General features: G+C 51.4%; 2 protein-coding genes across 2 annotated transcripts in view; one reads left to right on the top strand and one right to left on the bottom strand.

Annotated features, from left to right (window-relative positions):
* Positions 1–1,028: 1,028 nt before the first annotated feature.
* Positions 1,029–2,097, bottom strand: LOC135461231 (zinc finger protein 239-like). Its single transcript, XM_064738237.1, has 2 exons — positions 2,035–2,097; positions 1,029–1,619 (listed from the first exon to the last, which is right to left on the bottom strand). Exons 1-2 carry the CDS (start codon positions 2,095–2,097, stop codon positions 1,029–1,031), a joined length of 654 nt encoding a protein of 217 aa, XP_064594307.1.
* Positions 2,098–6,967: 4,870 nt separating this feature from the next.
* LOC135461232 (zinc finger protein 883-like) overlaps positions 6,968–16,914 on the top strand; it is a 32,242-nt gene continuing 22,295 nt past the window's right edge. Inside the window, exons 1-2 of the mRNA XM_064738238.1 lie at positions 6,968–7,019; positions 7,207–8,265. Of these exons, the coding sequence (XP_064594308.1) occupies positions 6,968–7,019; positions 7,207–8,265 (1,111 nt within the window). The remainder of the gene's footprint in view (positions 7,020–7,206; positions 8,266–16,914) is intronic.

The raw sequence follows: 16,914 nt of genomic DNA, 5'->3' as shown, positions 1-16,914 counted from the left end.
CCCCATGCCAGGGGTGGTTGCCATGGACACCAGCTCAGGCCTGCAGCCACAGCCCGTTGCCATGGCAACCATTTGCAGCCCCATCCCCAGGCTCATGGGATCCCAGAGCCACAGAATTGGCTGAGCTGGGAGGGACCCATCAGGATCCTCCAGTCCAACTGCTGGCCCTGCACAGGACACCCCAACAATGCCAGCCTGGGCCTGGCAGCGCTGTCCAAACGCTGCTGGAGCCCAGAGAGCCCTGGAGCTGGGACCCTTCCCTGGGGAGCCTGGGCAGGGCCCCAGCAGCCTCTGGGCAAAAACCTTTTCCTGACATCCAACCTGAGCCTGCCCCGACTCAGCTGCAGCCGTTCCCTCCACTCCTGTCCCTGGGCACCAGAGGGAAGAGGTTCCCACAGCCCCAGCCAGGGACCCGCTCCCAAGGCTGTTGCCCTGGCCACCAGGGCTGGCACCAGCTGGGATGCTCGGTTTCCACGGGCCGGGGTTCAGGAATGGGGTTCCCCAATTTTCTGCTCTCACTAAAACTGTGCTGCCTTTGCTGCCCTCCCACCTCCCATGGAAAGCACAAAAGGCAAAGATCCTGGGCTGGGATAAGAACCATTTATTGGGAACAGCAACGAGATAAGGAACAAACAGGAACAAAAACAATATTGATAACAGAAGGGATAAGTAAAACTATTTGCAGAGAAAACTAAAACATCAACAATTGGCTCTTCATGGCAATGTATTTCCTCCTGTCTGCAAAGGACACCTTCTCACCCTGGGGTGAGAAAGAGTCCCTTTCCTGCCCCGGGAAATGTTCCGAGGTAGGAGTGAATGTAATGACAGGGCCATGGCCAGACCCTCATGTTTTTCCATCCCACATCATGTCATTGGCAGGGGCAGGAAAAGGGACAGGTGTCCTCCTTGCATGGATCATGGGGAACATGGATCACCAGGGCTCTTTCCAATATGGGTCCTCAAATGAGGGATGAAGCTGAAGCTGGGCATGAAGCTCTTCTGCTTTTGGGGCACTGATAGAACGTCCCTTACCGGTGCTTCCATTCGTGATTGGTCAAGTCAGAGCTCTGGGTGAAACTCTTCCCACACTGGAGACACTCGAAGGGCCTCTCCCCTGTGTGGATGGGCTGGTGCCTGATGAGGGTGAACTTATGCTTGAATCCCTTCCCACAGTCAGGGCAGCGGAAGGGCCTCCCCTCTGTGTGAATCCGCTCATGCAGACGGAGATTTGAGCTGGTCTGAAACCTCTTCCCACAGGTGGGGCACTCGTAGGGCCTCTCCCCAGTGTGGATGCGCTGGTGGATGATGAGGTGGGACTTGCGCTTGAAGCCCTTCCCACAGTCAGGACAGCAGAAAGGCCTCTCCCCAGTGTGAATGAGCTGGTGCCTGAGGAGATCAGAGCTTGCCTGAAAGCTCTTCTGGCACTCGGGACACTCGTAGGGCCTCTCCCCGGTGTGGATGCGTTGGTGGGTCACAAGGGTGGACCTGTAACTGAAGCCCTTCCCACATTCGTAGGCCCATTCCCTGGTATGGATCATCTGGTGGCGGATCAGGGTGCTGCTCTGCCTGAAGCTCTTCCCACACTCCAAGCACTTGTGGGGCTTCTCCCTATCATGAAGCTGCTCACGAACCACCAGCTCTGTGCTCCGGCTGAAGCTCTGTCCACCTTCCTGACTCAGGGTGGGTCTTTCCTCCTCAGCACACCCTGGCCTGGGTTTGGAGCCCCTCTTCCTGTGGAATCTCCGGGGATTATCCTCCCCATTGAATTCCTGTGTCATGGAGCTGCTCAAAACAGCCTCTTCCTCCAGGTTCTGCCATGGGGATTTGTCCTCCCTGGTCTCCATCCTCAGCTCCTTCTCTGGCGGAGGAATAACAAGGAGAGGATGGGATTTGCCCCCATGCCAGAGGGAAAGGGAAGGAGATCCCACCAGTGCATCCCCAGAAGGATGGCATTGGCAGAAGGGTTGTTCTGCAGCCCAGGGGCCATGCTGGGCTGGGAGATGGAGCAGGAGAGAGGGAGAAAGGGGCACTGACTTCCTCCTCACCTATCTGGGTGTCCTGGGGCATCTTCCTCTTCCTCGCAGTCTCTCCCTCCATCTGGCTAAGTTTTAGGAATGGGAAATTCTGTTTTGGGAGGAAAACAAGCAATGAGCACACTAAATTTTGTACCGGATTGAAGGCAAACCTGGGGGAGAGTCTAAGCCAGAATTCCAATTCAAAAACAAAATTGGGATCAATGATACAGAAACCCTGCCTTAAACTGACAGAGTCAGGATATAACCTGACACCCTCTTGGTCAGGGTGGTGGCAGCCGTCCCATTAAATGGTGGCTGCAGTCCTGTGGGAGTGATGAAGGTGAGTCTGTCCAAGAAGTGATGCTGTAGAAGGGTCTGGTCTTCCTCTGAAGGTCCAGTGATGGTTATGGAGCTCTTGTGCTCTGGGAATCCAGCAGGCAAGATGCTCCTGGTGTTGCCAGCCTCAGCTTATATCCAGGTAGGAATGCTTGGATCCTCCCCCTGGGCGGAGCATCCCACAAGGGGATGATGGAATTTTATCAGTCCTGCAGTGACACTCAATGGCCCATTCACAGAAGATATCTCCCCTGGAGGGTGTTATCAGGGCTGAGTCATGGAAGAGATAAAGAACCCTGCCCCACCTGTTTATAGCAGTTGATGAAGATGGGGATTGAAAACATGCATTTGGTTACATCTTGCATGGCAACCTGAAACAGTGGGGTAATCCCTGCTCAGGGGGTGAACACCACCCCCCTTACCCAAACTGGCTCAGGTGTAAAACCCCCACCCTGGGAAGGCCACACACACAGGGGACAATGTCACACTTTCCCTGCTCCAGGTGAGGTCTCTGTCCCTGTCACTCTCTTTCAAAGGCTGGAGGCTTTGCCAAATTTTAGAATAATTTTTCTCTTTGTCCCTGTCACCTTTGTGACAGCTACACAGAGCTTCCCCTTCCTTTTCATAATCCCTATTGGGCCTAATTTCTACTTTTCTTTCATCAGAATGTGCCAGCAGCTGAGCTGGATCTGTGCAGGAACAATGGAATTTGGATTTGCCACAAAATAGCTCCTATTGTAAGTTTATAAAATTTTGGGATTTGTTTGCATTTCCATCACAAGTGACTTGTGGGAAAAGCAAATTCAAGGCATTTTATCTAAGATTTTGATTTCTGACAAGAAACAACATTACTTTGTCCGGTGCCCAGGGTTGATCGAAGAGCCTCTGTGCCTCTCACCCTGGGATGTGCTTCGGGAGGTCCCTGTCCCAGACCATTCCCTAGGGGGTTTGTCCCTGTCCCTGTCACCCCAGCCATTCCCCAGGGGGTCTCCATTTTTCTCACCCCAGGGAATGCCTGGGGATTCTCCGTCCCTCTCACTCCTGTGCCAGGGGGTGCTCGGGGCAGTTTCTGTCCCTCTCAGCCCAGGGGATGCTCAGGGGTCTCTGTCCCCTTGCCCTGGGGGATGCTCGGGGGGTCTCCATCCCTCTGGCCTCAGGCAATGCCTGTGCAGGGCTGGGGACCAGGGGCTCTGTGTCCCTCTCACCGCTGAGGCTGCTCGGGGCTGGGGGGGCTCTCCCACCTTCTCACACCTGGGGAGGCCGGAGGGGTCTCTGTCCCTCTCAGCCCTGGTGGGACCTCACCCAAACATCATCGGGGTCAGAGGGACAGAGACACTCCCAAAGCCCCAGAAGGGCTGAACTTGTGGATGGAAAATGCCCAGCTGCCCTTTCCTTCTGGTGCCTCCTCCTCTCCTCAGCTGAGGATGTCAAACTCCCCAGGAGCAGGAAAATCCCCATTCCCTGTTTCCTTGTGGCTGCAGCCCGGAACATCCCCTCAGAATGGAGAACTTTCTGATAGCTCTGCTGAATGACAATGGCAAGAGGTTTGTGAGAATGGGAGGAAATTGTGTTTTGATAGTAAATAAAATGTGCAAAATTATTTCGTTCTGACATATTCCTTTTCAGTCAGTTCTGGTCTGTTTTCAGAGTGCCACTTTCTCAGCTGATTTTTTTGTGCCCTGCTTTCTCTCCTGCCTCTCTTCCTCTGCTCTGTTTCTCTCTCAGTGTCTCCCTTGACCCAGGGCAGCTCCCACCAAAGACCCTGCCCTGATTTAATTCCCAATCCAGGATCTACAACAACCATGGGTGAAGATATGAAGGCTGGCAGTGAAATGTCACTGTAGGATCTTGCTCCACTTGGCTTTTGGCTCCTTCTTGAGAGCTTTTCCTTCCAGGGCAGGAACATCTTTTGCTGGCAGGGAACTGGAATTCCAGTCCCTGGGAGTGTGTGCCGTGGATCCCAGAGGGGCATTCCCGAGGCTTCCAGGACACAGGGAATGGGGATTTTCCTGCTTCTGGTGAGTTTGACATCCTTGCCAAAGGAGAGGAGGAGGCACCAGAAGAAAAGGGCAGCTGGGCTTCATCTTTCCACTTGAATTAGGTGGGGGGGAAATCTCTCCTCCTGTCTGTAGCTGCTTCCACAGGGATGTGAGGGCTGATCCCAGAGCCCTAAGGGTCACAGTCAGGGCTGCCCTCAGGGAATGCTCATCTCGTATTGAGGTGGGAGCATGGGAGCCCCTGGATCTTGGAGCACCCAGCTGCTCCCCATGTTTGGAGGTGCCTGAGGAGGGCTGGGATGATGCCAGGGACATCCTGCAGTGACATCCCCTCTGTCCCGCTCTGGGTGAGCTCAGTCCCAAACCTGACCCTGATCCTGGTCTCAATCTCACTCCATGTTTAGACACACTCACAGTTCTGTATTTAATCACATCCCAATTCCAAACTTGTCTAGCCCCAGACCCAATCCCAACCCCAGCCCTAAAGCAAATCCCATGTCTAGCCTTAACCCCAATCCCAGCTCTAATCCAAATCTCAGCCCCAACTCCAAGCCCAGCCCCAATTCCAGCCCCTTCCTAAATCCTCAGCCCCAAACCAAATCCCAGGTTCAGCCCTTCTGGGGGTTTGGGGGTGTCTTTGTCCCTCTGACCCCGATGATGTTTGGGCACAGGCATTGCCTGAGGCCAGAGGGACAGAGACCCTCCGAGCATCCCCCAGGGTGAGGGGACAGAGACCCCCAAGCATCCCCTGGGCTGAGAGGGACAGAGACTGCCCCGAGCACCCCCTGGCACAGGGGTGAGAGGGACGGAGAACCCCCCAGGCATTCCCTGGGGTGAGAATGATGGAGATCCCCTGGGGAATGGCCTGGGGTGACAGGGACGGGGACACCCCTGGGGAATGGCCTGGGGTGACAGGGACAGGGACAATCGCAAAAAATTCCCCCTGAGCGTCCCCCAGGGTAAGAGGCACAGAGACCCCTTGAGCATCCCCAGGGCACTGGACAAAATAAACTAGGCAGAAATCAAACTTAATCCTACATAAAATACTTTGATGAATATTTGATTTTCCCAAGAGTCACATGTGATGGAAATGCAAACAAATCCCAAACAGGAATAAACTGACAATAGAAGAAATTCTGTGGCAATTCCAAGTTTCATTGGTTTCTGCACAGCTCCAGCTCAGCTGCTGGCAGGTTCCAATAAAAGAAAAGTGGAAATTAGGCCCAATAGAGATTATTAAAAGGAAGGGGAAACTTTGTGTAGCTGTAGGGATGAAGAGAATAATGGTTCTCACATTTGGCAAACAACCCAAGCCTGTGAATTCCAGAGTTATTTGGGAATTTAGGTACTTGAGCTGGGCTTTTTTTGGGATTTATAGCAGCCTTGTGTTCCTCACCATGGGGTGAATGAACCTTGTCAGTCTCGCTGGTATCATTTGCTTCCTTTCCTCCAGTGATTTTAACAAACATTTCAAGGAAGGACAACAAAATATTTTCTTTTTCACTGGCCACCTACAACAGCCAATTTCCTCCTCAGTTCTCCCATAAGTTGCTCAGAGGAAGCTGTGTCCAAGTTTCCAAGAGTTCCTCCAGAGAGAACCACAATCTTCTCAGAGGAGGGAACCATGCTGTTGTCAAAGGCACTTGGGGTCAGACAACAGTGCCCTGAACCCACTATGGCAAAATAATGTCGCAGTCTGGTTAAGAAAATTGTTGGAGAGATGCCTCTGCCCCAATTAAGGTGCTAAAAAGACCAAATCCAAGGTGGATTTTATTGAACAGTAAATGTGAGGTAGAAAGGGTTGGAAAGAAAGAGAAAAGGGGGGAGAGTAAGGGAGTGACAGGGACAGAGACCTCACCTGGAGCAGGCCAAGTGTGACATTGTCCCCTGTGTGTCTGCCCTTCCCAGGGTGGGGGTTTTACACCTGAGCCAGTTTGGGTAAGGGGGGTGGTGTTCACCCCCTGAGCAGGGATTACCCCACTGTTTCAGGTTGCCATGCAAGATGTAACCAAATGCATGTTTTCAATCCCCATCTTCATCAACTGCTATAAACAGGTGGGGCAGGGTTCTTTATCTCTTCCATGACTCACCCCTGATAACACCCTCCAGGGGAGATATCTTCTGTGAATGGGCCATTGAGTGTCTCTGCAGGACTGATAAAATTCCATCATCCCATTGTGGGATGCTCAGCCCAGGGGGAGGATCCAAGCATTCCTACCTGGATATAAGCTGAGGCTGGCAACGCCAGGAGCAGCTTGCCTACTGGATTCCCAGAGCACAAGAGCTCCATAACCAGCACTGGACCTTCAGAGGAAGACCAGACTCTTCTACAGGATCACTGCTTTGACAGAATCACGTTCATCACTCCAACAGGACTGCAGCCACCATTTAATGGGACTGCTGCCACCACCCTGACCAACAGGGTGTCAGGTTATATCCTGACTCTGTGAGTTTAAGGCAGTGTTTCTGTATCATTGCCTTGATCCCAATTTTGTTTTTGAATTGGAATTCTGGCTTAGACTCTCCCCCAGGTTTGCCTTCAATCCGGTGCAAAATTTAGTGTGCTCATTCCTTGTTTTCCTCCCAAAACAGGATTTCCCATTCTTAAAACTTAGCCAGATGGAGAGAGAGACTGCGAGGAACAGAAAGGTTCCCCGGGACACCCAGGCAGGTGAGGAGGAAGTCAGTGCCCCTTTCCCCCTCTCTCCTGCTCCATCTCCCAGCCCAGCACAGCCCCTGGGCTGCAGAACAACCCTGCTGCCAACGCCATCCTTCCGGGGATGCACTGGTGGGATCTCCTTCCCTTTCCCTCTGGCACGGAGGCAAATCCCATCCTCTCCTTGTCTTTCCTCCCCCAGACAAGAAGCTGAGGATGGAGACCAAGAAGGACAAATTCCCCCAACAGAACCTTGTGGAAGAGGCCGTTTTGAGCAGTGCCACGGTGCAGAATTCAAACTGGGAGGAAATGCCTCAGAGATCCCACAGGAAGAGGGGCTTCAAAGCCAGCCCAGGGTGCTCTCAGGAGGAAAGACCCACCCTGAGCCATGAAGGTGGACAGAGCTTCAGCCAAAGCTCAGAGCTGGTGGTCCATGAGCAGCTTCATGATCAGAAGAAGCCCTACAAGTGCTCAGAGTGTGAGAAGAGCTTCAGGCACAGCCGCACCCTGATGAGCCACCAGATGATCCACACTGGGGAATGGCCCTACAAGTGTGGGGAGTGTGGGAAGGGCTTCAGCTGCAGCTCCACCCTCATCACCCACCAACTCATCCACACCGGGGAGAAGCCCTACAAGTGTGCCCAGTGTCAGAAGAGGTTTCGGACCAACTCCAGTCTCCTCCAGCATCAGCAGATTCACACAGAGGAGAGTCCCTTCCACTGCCCTGACTGTGGAAAAGGCTTCAAGTGCAACTCCCACCTCATCAGGCACAAGTGGACCCACACTGGGGAGAGGCCCTACGAGTGTGTGGAATGTGGGATGAGCTTTAGCCAGAACTCTAACCTGATCTCCCACCAGAAGACCCACACCAGAGAACGGCCCTATGAATGTGGGGAATGTGGGGAATGTGGGGAATGTGGGGAATGTGGGAAGAGCTTCAGTCTTAGGTCTCTCTTGAGCTGCCACCAGAGGATCCACACTGGGGAAAGGCCATTCAAGTGTGGGGAATGTGGGAAGACCTTTAGTAGGAGGCCCCAACTGATCATGCACCAAATGACCCACACTGCGGAGAAGCCCTACAAGTGCCCTGAGTGTCAGAAGTTGTTTCACACCAGTTCTGATCTCGTCCAGCACCAGCAGATTCACACGGTCGAGAGGCCCTTCCGCTGCCCTGACTGCGGGAAGGGCTTCAAGCACAACTCCACCCTCATCACCCACCGGTGCATCCACACTGGGGAGAGGCCCTACGAGTGTCCCCAGTGTGGGTAGAGCTTCTCCAGCAGCTCTCACTTGACCAGACACCAACGGAGTCACCAGTAAAAGAAATCCTGCACATGCCCCAACTGCAGGAAGAGTTCATGCACTGCTCCAGCTTTATCCCCCATGGGAGAACCCACGTTGGGAAGAGCCCTGGGGACCCATTTTCCCTGTGATCCATGCTGGGAAGACAGCTGTACCTTTTCCTGCCCCTGCCAATGATATGATGTGGGATGGAAGGACATGAGGGTCTGTCCATGGCCCTGTCATTACATTTACTCCCACCTCAGGTCATTGCTAGGGGCAGGAAAGGGACTCTCCCTCTCCCTGAAGAGAAGGATGAAATTTCCAGGCAGGGGAAATTGTGGCCAGGCAGACTCAGTGAATTATCAATATAATTCTGTTATCAATATAATTTCTGTTCCATTTGTTCCTTATCTTGTTGCTGTTCCCAATAAATCGTTCTTATCCCAGCCCGGGATCTTTGCCTTTTGTGCTTTCCATGGGAGGTGGGAGGGCAGCGAGGGCAGGGCGGTTTTAGCTGGGGCAGGAAATTGGGGAATCCCATTCCTGAACCCCGGCCCCTGGAAACTGAGCATCCCAGCTGGTCCCAGCCCTGGTGGCCATGGCAACAGCCTTGGGAGCAGGTCCCAGGCTGGGGCTGTGGGAACCTCTTCCCTCTGGTGCCCAGGGACAGGAGTGGAGGGAACGGCTGCAGCTGAGTCGGGGCAGGCTCAGGTTGGATGTCAGGAAAAGGTTTTTGCCCAGAGGCTGCTGGGGCCCTGCCCAGGCTCCCCAGGGAAGGGTCCCAGCTCCAGGGCTCTCTGAGCTCCAGCAGCGTTTGGACAGTGCTGCCAGGCCCAGGCTCCATTGTTGGGGTGTCCTGTGCACGGCCAGCAGCTGAACTGGAGGATCCTGATGGGTCCCTCCCAGCTCAGCCAATTCTGTGGTTCTGGGATCCCATGAGCCTGGGGATTGGGCTGCCAATGATTGCCATGGCAACGGGCTGTGGCTGCAGGCCTGAGCTGGTGTCCATGGCAACCACTCATGGCATGGGGTATCCATGGTGCTGCCAAGGGACTGAGCATAGCAACAGGGGGCTGGTAACGGTTGCCATGGAAACTGACCATAGCAACAGGGGGCTGGTAATGGTTGCCTGCTAAGGATCAGATTTGTCACAGGCCCTCAGAGAGGTTCCATGAGGACTTTCCAAGGGTCTCCAGGCTGTTCTAGAGCTGGAATGTCACAGGCAGAGACAGTGGCTCCATGGAGGCCTTCTAGGCGTTTCTGGGATGGTAAAGAGCCCTGTGGTCAGAGGCAGTCACAGCCATTCCATGGTGACATCCCTGGGGACCGTGGGCTGCAAAGGCACCGATCTGTCACAGGCACTCATGGGGGCTCCACGGTGACATCCCAGGAGTCCCCAGGCTGCCAAAGAGCCGGGATGTCCCAGACACTCACAGGGGTTCCTGTCATGGGCACAGAGGGAGCTTCAGGCAAAAGCTTTATTTCTTTATTGGAGAAATTCCTGCTGAGACATGAGGTGGAGAAATGACACCCAACAGCCTCCATGTATCCTAAAACCTTTGCAGGACCCCTAGACTTCTAAAATTTCTTCAAAGAGAGAAGACTGGGAGTGGCTGGATCCAATCCCAGCCCCAGAATTTGTCAAAGGTGTAAAAGACTGAACAGGTGGAATTCCACTTTAACACAATTTGTCTAGCTGGATTAATGATAGAATACCGGATTAATTTATATAAATATGTCTCTGGCTTATTCTGATCATGATCAGATGGAAAGATCACCAGCACAGTTATTTACTCCACAGATCAGGAGCTATAAAAACTATTAGAATATTGTGCTCTAGGCAGCAATTTTGAAGTCAACAGGGCCTTGCTGGAATTGTTGGAGCCCATTGCAGGCAGAGCCTCCTGCTCCAGCAGGAACTGCCTTTCCTGTGCCATGAGCAGGGCAGGTCCTGCTGCAGGAAAAGCCCCAGGCCAGCCCCAGCACAGGGAAGGGCTCGGGCACAAGGGCAGAGTGCCGTGCTGGGAGCTGGGCCAGGGAGAGCCTGAGGCACCAAAGGCACCTTGGCAGCAGCAGCTGCTTGCAGGCCATGGCCAGAAGCCTCCCTTGGCAGCCCGGCCTGGTGGCCACCACTGCAGAGCTGCTGCCTCAGGGTTCATTCCTGGCTGGGCTCTGAAAAGCCACTTCTGCTCCAGGAGCCTGACTGGGAAGCCATTGGCCCCAGCACCGTGGGGACAAGATATTAATGACAAAACTCTTCATGCCAGCAGAGCCAAGGCAGGGGCAGAGGAAAGGGCAGAGCCAGTCCCAGGGGACAGGGCTGCCATGGTGATGGCTGTGAGGTCACTGCCCCTGCAGCAGCCTGGCTGCCCTCAGCAACATTCTGGCCAGAAGCATTGTGGGGGCACCCAGGACATCAGAGAACCACAAAACAGGAATTCTGTCCAAGGGGATGAGAGGGTTCCCTTGGGTCAGGTTGCACAAAGCTCTTGCTCTTGGACAATTCCTGTGATGGGGCTTCCAATTCTCTGGAAAAACGGTTGCCATTTTGTGCCACTCTCATTAATGTAAAAAATTTCCTCTTTCTACCAAATGTAAATCCACCCTCATTCAATTTAGAGATATTGAGCCTGTCACTGCAAGATTTGCAAGTAAATGCCTTTGACTACATTTTTCCATTTTCACAGACTTTGGAGAGGACCCAAAAATCTCCCAAGATGGGATTTGGAGATGTCATCACATAACCAGCTGGGATGGGCTGATGGCTCTGGGGTTGTTCCAGATTGCAAGGCAAGATGTATTCTATTACCATCTGTATGGGGGTTGTCTTGTCAAGTGGGCAGTTTGCCTTATCTCTCTCTCTGACTGATCACAATCACTTCTCCCTTGGGAGGGGGCATCTATTGATAATGGGCTATAAATGTCACTGCATGACTGATAAGAACTATACCATCCCATTGTGAGATGCTCTGGCCAGAGGGAGGAGCCAAGCATTGCTACCCAGATATAATCTGGAGATTCTGGAATACCAGAACAGCTTTCTCCACTGGATTCCCCTGAGGAACAGCAACTGTCTCTTCTTCCACTGGATCTTCATAGGGAGAATACATCCTTTTCTACAGGACCTCCTACTCCAACAGAACCACACCTGACACTCCAGGAGGACTGCAGCCACATTTCCAATTGGACTGCCACCAACACCCTGACCCACAGGGTGTCAGGTTGAGTTGTGACTCTGTCAATGTTGTTCCAATGTACTGCATTGTTTATTTGTTTAATTTTCTTCCCTATTAAAGAATTTTATTTCCTGCTCCCATATCTGTGCCTGAGAGCCCCCTCAATTTCAAATTTATAACAATTTGGAGGGAGGGGGGTTTACATTTTCCATTTCAGGGGTGGCTCCTGCCTTGATTAGCTGACACCTGTCTTTTCAAACATTAACAAAGAGAAAGTTTCAAAGCCTCAAAAGTTATAAAGCAAACAAAGTTTGGAGGAACAAATAAAATACGAATTGGGGATGTTCTATTAGTTCCAGAAGCAGGGTGAAATTTATTAGGAAAGGATTTACAGGTGCATTTTGACATTCTCTGGAGTGCTCCCAGAGAAAGGGAAAATGGTAGTTAAGCTTCTCCAATGAAGGGAAGAAAATGAGGAGAAAATTCAAGAGATGATTTGGGCAAAACCAAAAAACTGAGTTAAATTGAACATGAAACCTATAGTAATAAAAATAACTAATGAGAACCATCCAGTTCAGCTATGACAATATCCACTCTACCTGGAGGGCAGACGAGGACTACAGCCGCTGATCCAGGACCTACTTGAGGACAGGACCTTGGAACCATGTACGTCCCCCCATAATACACCCATATTACCAGTAAAGAAGTCAAATGGGACTTACAGGCTTGTCCAAGATTTGAGAGAAGTGAACAAAAGAACTGTGAATCCGTACCCAGTAATGCCTAATCCCTATACACTCCTAAGTAACATCCCAGTTGTTTAGCATGATAGACCCAAAAGATGCTTTTTGGGCATACCCACTGGCAGAGGAAAGTGGGTTATTTTTGCTTCTGAATGGGAGGACCCTGATTCTGGAAGGAAGCAAAAGCTTCGGTGGACTGGGTTACCCCAAGGGTTTTCTGAATCCCCAAACCTGTTTGGTCAAGCCCTAGGAGAAGTAACAAAATTCTTCTCCATTAAACCTGAGCTAAAGCTCATCCAATATGTAAATTATTTGCTTTTCTCAGGACAGGAAGAAAAAGAAATTTGGAAATCCACCATAGTGTTGTTAAATTTTCTGGGGGGGCCAAGGACTTCAGGTATCAAAAGGGAAACTCGAATTTGTAGAAAGGGAAGTAATATACCCAGGATCTGTGATTTGTCAAGGGAGCTGGTGGCTGAACCCTGAGAGAATTACAGGGATAGTCTCACTCGCACCAAAAACTAAGAAAGAAGTCAGAAGGTTTTAGGCCTGTTGGGATATTGTAGGCTATGGATTGAAGGATACATGCAGGCCATCTGGTTCCTGTATGAAAAGTTAATTGAAGAGATTAGGTGGGAAAAAGATGATTAACAAAAGTTTGAAGCTTTGAAGCAAAAATTAGTCAGTGCACCAGCCCTGAGTCTTCCTGCCTTAGACAAACCCTTCTATTTGTCTGTGGATATAGAAAAAGAGGTAACACATGGAGTGTTAGTCCAGGACTGAAGAGGATCCAGGAAACCAGTGGCCTATTTATCAAAATTACTAGAGCCTGTCAGCCAGGGGTGACCAACCTGCATTCAGGTGTGGCAGTGACTGCCCTACTCATAGCAGAAAGCAAAAAATTAACCTTTTGGGGGAAAATTGAAGATATATGTCCCAGACTCAGTAACGAGTATCCTGAGCCAAAAGGCTGAGAAATGGCTCACTGATTCCCAAATGCTAAAGTATGAAGCCATCTTAATAGATAATGGTTTAGAGCTAATCGTGAGTAACCAACTCAACCCTGCCCCATTTTTGTATGGAGAACCAGATGAGGCACTAATACATAATTGCCTAGAGGTTATAAACTGTCAAACTAGAGTAAGAGAGGACGTAACACATCAACCATTCCAAGGTGGAAAATGATTGTACATCGATGGATCTTCACAGGTAATAAGGGGGCACAGGGTTTCCGGGTATGCTATAGTGCATGAAGGGTTGGTAGCTATAGAAAAGATAATGTTACTTTCCAACTGGTCAGCCCAGGCATTGAGTTGTATGCCCTACAACAAGCTCTGGATGTATTAGCATAGAAAAGGGGAACAATATATACAGACTGAAAATACACTTTTGGAATAGTGCATGCATTTGGAAAAATTTGGGAAGAGAGGGGGCTATTAAATTCAAAGGGAAAGGGATTGATTCACAAAAAAATTTGTCTTAGAAGAGTTAGAAACCATACAATTGCCAGAGAAGTAGTAGTGGTATATGTTGAAGGACATCAAAAAGGGGAGCAAGGGAACAATTTAGCCAATTTAGAAGCTAAAAATGCAACTGAATCAGAGACAGAAAAACTAATAATAGTATTACCACCCATGAGGGAAATGCAAAAAGTCTCTGTATTCAGTGGGACAGAAGAGGAAGAATTTCTCAAAATAGGAGCCAAGAAAGATAAAGGGAAGTGGAGATTAGCAGATGGGAGGCAAATGTTGAATAAACCCCTTTCCAGGAAAATGCTAGAAGGCATACATGGAACAACACACTGGGGTACACAAGTGCTAAGTGATCAATTTTTAAGGGATTGGGGATGCAAAGGAATTTTCAGAATAGCTAAGCAAGTAACTGAACAGTGTGTGATATGTCAACAAGTTAATAAAAAATAATGAGGGAAACCCCCAGAGGAGAGCAAGAATTAGCCTTATGGCCCTTCCAAAATATCCAAGTAGACTTTATTGAGCTTCCCCAGGTACAACAGTGGAAGTTTTTGCCAGTGATACTAGATCACGTGAATTATTGGGTAGAGGTGGTACCCACTATGAAATTCAATGCCAATGTTGTGAGTAAAACAATTCTAGAATCAATCATTCCCTGATATGGGATGGCAAACAAGATTGATTCAGACTGGGGAACTCATTTCACAAAGATATTGCAGAAAGTTGTTCAGGCCCTGGGAGTAAAATGGGAATTACACACTCCATGGCATCCACAGAGTTCCAGTCAGGAGGAGTGTCAGTACAAAGCTCTCCAGGGACTCGTTAAAGCAGATAATTGGAGGCTGTGACTGTACAATCTTACTCACAGAGTCTGTATCAAAAGGGAAACACCAAGTACCTTAAAATAACTGAAGCACCTTGAAGCATTAGTGAGCCCCACTGAGTGTTGTTACTGACAAAGAATCTCAAGGGACTAATTACAGCAGATAATTGGAGGACATGATTGCACAAACCTCTCAGAGACTCCAAGGCAAAAGCCAAACCCAAAGTCCTTTGAAAAACCTGCAATCCCTGCAGGGAACATTAAGGAGTCCCCAGGGCCATTCCTGAGCAAGGCTCCCCAGGGACTCCTTCCAGCAGATCCTTGAGGCCACTGGGGTGTGGGCTAGGGGGGGATGCTGAGGGCAGGACAAGGGGCTGACAGTGCCCAGCATGGCTGGGGCTGTGCCAGGAGGCCCCAGGGCCTCAGGACAAGGTGTCTCCTCCCAGCCCTTGGTGGCACAGACCCTGCTGCTGTGCCCCAGGGCACCAAGACTTGGCTTCTCTTTGTCCCCACCTGTCATCACTGCCTCCAGTTCTCTGCTCTGCCTGGGGCCTGGGGACACTTTCTCAGTCGTGTCCCTCAGTGGGACCCATTAAAAGTCCAAGAAACTTTGGAGTTGGATTCTGACTTGGAGTTCTGGAGAGGTTTCTTCAGCTCCCTCTCAGGGACTGATGTTCAGGCCCTCAGCACAAAGCCCCAGAGGCTCATTAAAGTCCTTGTGCTGTGTCTGTGCTGCTGAGCTGGGCTGGGCTCCTGGCACAGAGGCAGCTCCTGGTAACCAAGAAAACCTTCAAAAGCACATTTCTCTTGATGAGCAGCTCTTCTGCCAGCCCAGCAGGGCTGGGGCACTGCCTGCAGCCACCCCAGGCACAGACAGACGCACAGAGAGCTTCAAACAGTCAGGGCTGGGAAGGTGCTGAGAAGTGCCTGGGGCACAATCACTGCCAGCCCTTGGCACAGGAACCTCTGGCTGCAGGACAATGCAGCTGCAGCTCCTGGAGCCATCTCCTAAAGCTGGAACATCCCAATGCCTACAGACTCTGTGAGTACATTCTCTGATTGTCTCTTGTGCAGAGCAGCCAGGGGTGCCCAGGGCTGTCCTGCAGAGCAGGGTCCTGCAGCCTCGGGTGCTGTGCTGGGGCAGGGACTCTGCTGCCTGCCAGGGACAGCTCTCAGCCAGCCCTGGCAGCTGCTCCCAGCACTGGGGGACAAGATGTGGGTTGGAGGAGACAGCTGGTAAGGCTTGGAAGTGTTCTCCTTGTGTGGGGAGGATGCTGCATTGTTCAGGACTGCTGCCAGCATGGCATTTAACTACAGAACATTTCCAAGTACATTATACAGGGAGGACAGCGAGTCAAGGGCTGCATACAAGGGAAAATCCTGCTTTTTTTTATGTACTGCTCAGGGTTGCCTGGGTAGGAAATTGTCTACAGATATTTGTCTCTGATTCAGGTTTAGAAAAATAAAAAAAAGTTATCTCATATCTTACAAACCAGGCAGTGAGAGAAATCAGCACAGGGCCCATTAGAGACTGCATCACTGTCACTTTTCCAGCCTCCTCAGCATTGCTCTGACATTGCCATCAGAGCCTGCAGAGCCAGAGATGCCCCTGGGCAGTGCCTGAGCTGGGAGGGGTCTGCAGGGCAGAGCTGAGCCCCCAGGGCTGGGCTGGGCTCTTGCAGCACTGGCAGGGCCCAGCCCTGGGCACAGGGAAGCAGCTGCTGGCAGGGACAGCTCCAGGCAGCAGAGCCCTGGGCAGGCAGAGGGGGGAAAGTGCCCCCAGGCTGTGCTGGGATATTTAAAGTCCTCTCCAAACATAACTATTCCATGATTTCTTTTCTTACAGATCCCCATGCCAAGACATTGCAAATGTCAAACAACAGCTCCATCAGCCACTTCCTCCTGCTGGCATTGGCAGACACGCGGCAGCTGCAGCTCCTGCACTTCTGCCTCTTGCTGGGCATCTCCCTGGCTGCCCTCCTGGGCAACGGCCTCATCATCAGCGCCGTAGCCTGCGGCCACCACCTGCACACGCCCATGTTCTTCTTCCTGCTCAACCTGGCCCTCAGCGACCTGGGCTCCATCTGCACCACTGTCCCCAAAGCCATGCACAATTCCCTCTGGGACACCAGGAACATCTCCTACACAGGATGTGCTGCACAGCTATTTTTTTTGGTCTTCTTTATCGCAGCACAGCTTTCCCTCCTGACCATCATGTCCTACGACCGCTACGTGTCCATCTGCAAACCCCTGCACTACAGGACCCTCCTGGGCAGCAGAGTTTGTGCCCACATGGCAGCAGCTGCCTGGGCCTGTGCCTTTTTCCATTCAGTGCTCCACACGGCCAATACATTTTCCCTGCCCCTGTGCCATGGCAATGCCCTGGGCCAGTTCTTCTGTGAAATCCCACAG

Source organism: Zonotrichia leucophrys, unplaced genomic scaffold (assembly GCF_028769735.1).
Source record: "Zonotrichia leucophrys gambelii isolate GWCS_2022_RI unplaced genomic scaffold, RI_Zleu_2.0 Scaffold_228_81185, whole genome shotgun sequence".
Lineage (NCBI taxonomy): Eukaryota > Metazoa > Chordata > Aves > Passeriformes > Passerellidae > Zonotrichia > Zonotrichia leucophrys.
This window is presented reverse-complemented; position numbering and strand designations above follow the sequence as displayed.

Bases quoted from the DNA above. Each gene is read 5' to 3' on its own strand.
- LOC135461231 (XM_064738237.1), bottom strand. From the start codon at position 2,097: ATGGAGGGAGAGACTGCGAGGAAGAGGAAGATGCCCCAGGACACCCAG. The intron at 1,620-2,034 runs GTCAGTGCCCCT...GTTCGTGAGCAG, and splicing joins CCCAGATAGGTGAGGAGGAA to CTTCATGATAGGGAGAAGCC.